Here is a 4,325-nt window from a genome sequence, read left to right as displayed (position 1 = left end):
CCTTTGTTAAAGACTTTACAGAGCGGAGGTGACAGGAAATGAGGGGAAGGTTAGACAGGGGAACGACTTGCAACAAATGTCCCCGGCTGAACTCAAACTGCTGATGTTGCGTTTCATGTTCGGAGCCTCTACCCACGGGCCTGCAGGAGCAGTCCCATGATGAATATTCCTAATAAAGTTGTGAGGATCCTAAAACATTTTTGCCCCAGGCCAAGTCAGGCCAAGCTAATGTTAGAACATATGCTATTATTATATACTGTATGTTTAGATACTATAGTCCTTTCTCTAAACTGAGTTAGCTGCTGCAATAACCAACCAAGTCGTTGCAGTGGAAACTAACCTATTATAAGCTTTCTCTTTAAATCACGTCTGTCTCGAACACACACGTTTTCGGCTTCTGTAATCACCGCTGAGGCCTTTAACGCGGCCCCGTACGATCGGTTCCTCCTCTGAGGGTTGAAGAAGCGAAGGAGCGCGGCAGAGAGAAGTGTCACTGTGCTAATGGGGCTCAATGGGCCTTGGGGCGAAACAACTGTCGGTTTTCCTCTAACTAGAATGAATGTTGTAGTGACTAGAAACGCCTCTTCGCTTGAAAATAATCCATACAGAAACAATCAACTGTGAGAAACAGTGGCGTGAGGTGGTTTACGATGGGCCCCGGAGCACACTGCTAATGGCGAGCACTAGTTACCTACCGGCCTCTTTTAAGTTTGACAGGCATGACCGCTCGCTCGGCTCGCAGATGTGCTCGACTCGTCATTCGGGACAGATTTGGAGCTTGAACTAGATACCGTATATCGTATTGTCTCGCAGGCTGTTCTCATCCAGCGTTCGAAGCTACACCTACGAAAGAAAATGAGCTGTAATTCGTACGAAATCAAGCAGCAGTGGCGGTGGGTGCATGGGTCAACCAGAAAAACAATCTTCTGCCCAGGAGCCCGCCGTTTGTTCCCCGCGTGACATGAGAAGTCAACGTAGCAGTATTTGTCACGTAACTTGCGGATTTCAGTAACGTCACTTCCCTAGTTATTTCAACCCAAATTACGATCTTTTCCTCGGTTTTGGCGCCTAAACCTAACTGAGTTGTTTCCTGTGAAGACGGGAGTTTATTTTGAAAATACTGTACGCGTGTAAGGAGCTGAAATTGACAGGTGTTGCTGGACTTTCGGGAGGGAAACGCGCATTAAATGAGGAGTAACTTTTCCCGATATCACGCCAAACCCTCGTATAAGGACACAGACGTGTCTTGTCACATGATCAAACAGAGACTTGACATTGGACGACTACAATCATTGGATCTGTATATGACAAAAATACCAAAGATGATAAGAAATTGTTCATTTAATTGAATTGTTTCTTTCGTTAAATACTTTATTAGTAGTTTTTAAAACATATGTAGAATAAGCATATCATTTTGTTAAAGATTGCAACAGACTATTTTATTTAAAATAATGAAAACCATTACGGAGAGAGGTTTTGCGCTATAGGAATATCTATCATGCAAATATATTATTGCCAGTTCAACATAGATATATTACAAACACAGCATTTAAAATAGCATCACTGTAACCAACCCCCTACCCACCCAGCCCCTAAAAAAAACGGGGGGGGGGGGGGGGGGGGGGGGGCAGTTGTGCCAAGCAGTATCTACTTACGCCCCTGTTGAGAAAGCGCGCTGGCCTGCTAGGTGTCAACACTTACCTATTGCGCCCACAAAAGCTCTCTCCTCTCTCCCACGTGGTTCGCAAGTCACTTCAGGGTCCCCATCGCCAGCGTCTCGGAGTTGAACTCGAACTGGTTGCTCGAGGACGCCGACCTCCCCCACGAGTAGAGGCTGGGCGGCCGCTGCTTGAACGACGACGTGTACCTGTAGAAGCTCCGGTGCCGGTTCTTCAGGTACTCGCGGTAGTTCTTGGTGAGCAGCGTGTAGAGGAACGGGTTGATGCAGCTGTTGCTGTACGTGAGGCTCGCCACCAGGTAGTTGATGCACGTGTGCGTCTGCGAGGCCAGGTTCAGGGGCTCGGTGCGGTACAGCGACAGCAGCTGCCAGATCCAGAACGGCAGGAAGCACGCCCAGAACACCAGCACGATGGTGAAGATCATGATCAGCACCTTCTGCTTGGGGGACCGCTTGCCGCCTCTGCTGATCGCGGTGTTGCGCTGGGACTCCAAGTAAGTGCGGGCCAACTTCACGTACAGGTATCCGATGACGAGCCCCGGCGCCATGATGCTGGTGCCGAACAGGACGGTCAGGTACACTTTGTAAACCAGGGGCGCCCAGGTCGGCGCGCACATCCTCTTCACACCCCCGTCCGGCGTGTCCTTAGTGGTCTGGGCGACCATCACCATCATGGGCACGGTGAGCACCAGCGAGAGCAGCCAGACGCCCCACGCCAGGGCTTTGCGGTAACTCTTGGAGCGCCTCACCGTGTCCAGCGGCTTGGTCACGGCCAGGTAGCGCTCCGTGCACATGACGGTGAGCGTGAAGATGCTGGCGTGCATGGTGAGGAGGTCCAGGCTGAGCAGGATGCGGCAGCCCACGTCCCCGAAGTACCAGTCCTTCAGGAAGTAGGTGGACACCACGAACGGGATGGTGGAGAGGTAGAGCAGGTCCGCCAGAGCCAGGTTGATGATGGAGATGTACATGGAGGTGGCGAAGCGGATCGAGTGGCACATCACCACCAGCGTGTACACGTTCCCCGACACCCCGAGGATGAAGACGACGGAGAGGAGCGTCCCGAAAGTGGAGGTGATGACGAGCTCGTGGTCCGCGGTCCCGGAGCCGCCGACCCGCGGCGGCGGACTCGCGTTCAAACTGACAGACTTGTTATTCATCGCTCGCTCGATGATCTCCGGGTGTGTGTGTGTGTGTGTGTGTGTTTATTTGTTGTTGTTGCTGCTGTGCTCCGTGCTCTCGGACGGTGCCGGAGAAGTTTGGGGAAAAGATGCGCGCCGGTGGCACAGGTTGCGTCCTCTTTGATTTTCTTTCCGCCTCTCCTGCTCTCTGCCTGCTGCTCTTTGCTCCTGACGTCACCACCTGGAGGACACTCACTCTGAAGATCTGATATCAGAAAAAATATATATGGACCATGATATTCAGCCGTCTCATGGGTGCAACGTGCACCCGGTCTCCGCTCGGTTTAATTGGAAGAAATATGAATGTGTGCGTGTGTGTGTGGGGGTAAAGTTTGGTATCAGCACCGAGTGCGCACCTGATGCCACAGCGGCAGGAGTCACTTTTACGCGCGGATTTGCAGCGTTCATGATTCCAAAAACATAAAAGATAAATAAACAAACTGCTCTACATCTCCCAAATTAATCTCCAACGCGCCTTTTCCCCAGATTGATAACGACGAGTTGATCATTAATCCGCCCTTCTCGCACTGGCCACTTGCGCACACGCGCGCACCGTGAGAGCTCCTGACTCTCGTGCCACAGACCAGATCCAATTAATGTCCCGAATATTTCCCCGTGCGTGAGCAATTCAATAAACCAGGCACTTTGACATCATACCTATTGGGTATGAACAGGGAAGGAGAGGCATGCATGTTGTTTTAATATGTCCACACAGACAACACCAACAGGATATATCCCCCCCCCCCCCACCCAATATTATTCGGTTGTCCTTTTTCTTTCTTTCATTTCAGTGAGCTCTCATGCAGCCCCTCTTGTCTTCTTTAATCGATGAGGATGTTCTGAGCCAGTAATCACGAGCCAATAATCTCTCCCAGACAGCGGTGTCCTCAGACTCTATCCATCCTCGGGTGACTGATCTCCTGGATGGATACTGTACCATCCATCCTCAAAGCCAGAAAAGAAAAGAAAAAAAAGAAATAGACTCTGAGGCACTCTGTGCGTGTGTCTGTGTCTGTGTGTGTGTGTATGTGCATCAATCACAGTTAGATGGGCAGCTCATGGGCAGAGCAGCACCGGAGCCACAAATTGAACGGTCATTAGTTGGTTCATGTTGTACTGAAAGTGTAGTGGACAAAAAGGCGAGGTGGCAGTTAACAAAGTGACACCCACTGTACTTTGTTGCTATAATGTCTGTCTGCAGTTGCATGTCACATCCTCCCTCCTACTTAAAACACACACACACACACACACACACACACACACACACACACACACACACACACACACACACACACACACACACACACACACACACACACACACACACACACACACACACACACACACACTTCCCAGATAAACGACTGAATCAGTTGCTACAGGACAAGAGTTCCTGTACAGCAGGTACACCACAGGAACACGTGTACTTCCTTTGATGTTGCACAGCTCTGCACTTGTCAGGCAGATTC

At 50.5% G+C, this 4,325-nt stretch overlaps 1 protein-coding gene across 1 annotated transcript; it reads right to left on the bottom strand.

The window, feature by feature from the left end:
- Positions 1 to 1,749: 1,749 nt before the first annotated feature.
- On the bottom strand, positions 1,750 to 2,835 carry LOC306712723 (urotensin-2 receptor; the record flags this gene model as incomplete). The annotated part of the gene is made up of 1 exon (XM_079182126.1): positions 1,750 to 2,835. One exon carries the CDS (start codon positions 2,833 to 2,835, stop codon positions 1,750 to 1,752), a length of 1,086 nt encoding a protein of 361 aa, XP_079038252.1.
- Between the last annotated feature and the right edge of the window lie 1,490 nt (positions 2,836 to 4,325).

Source organism: Pholis gunnellus (assembly GCF_910591455.1).
Source record: "Pholis gunnellus genome assembly, chromosome: 21".
NCBI lineage: Eukaryota > Metazoa > Chordata > Actinopteri > Perciformes > Pholidae > Pholis > Pholis gunnellus.
The sequence above is the reverse complement of the archived record's forward strand: the minus strand, read 5'-3'. Positions and strand labels throughout refer to the sequence as shown.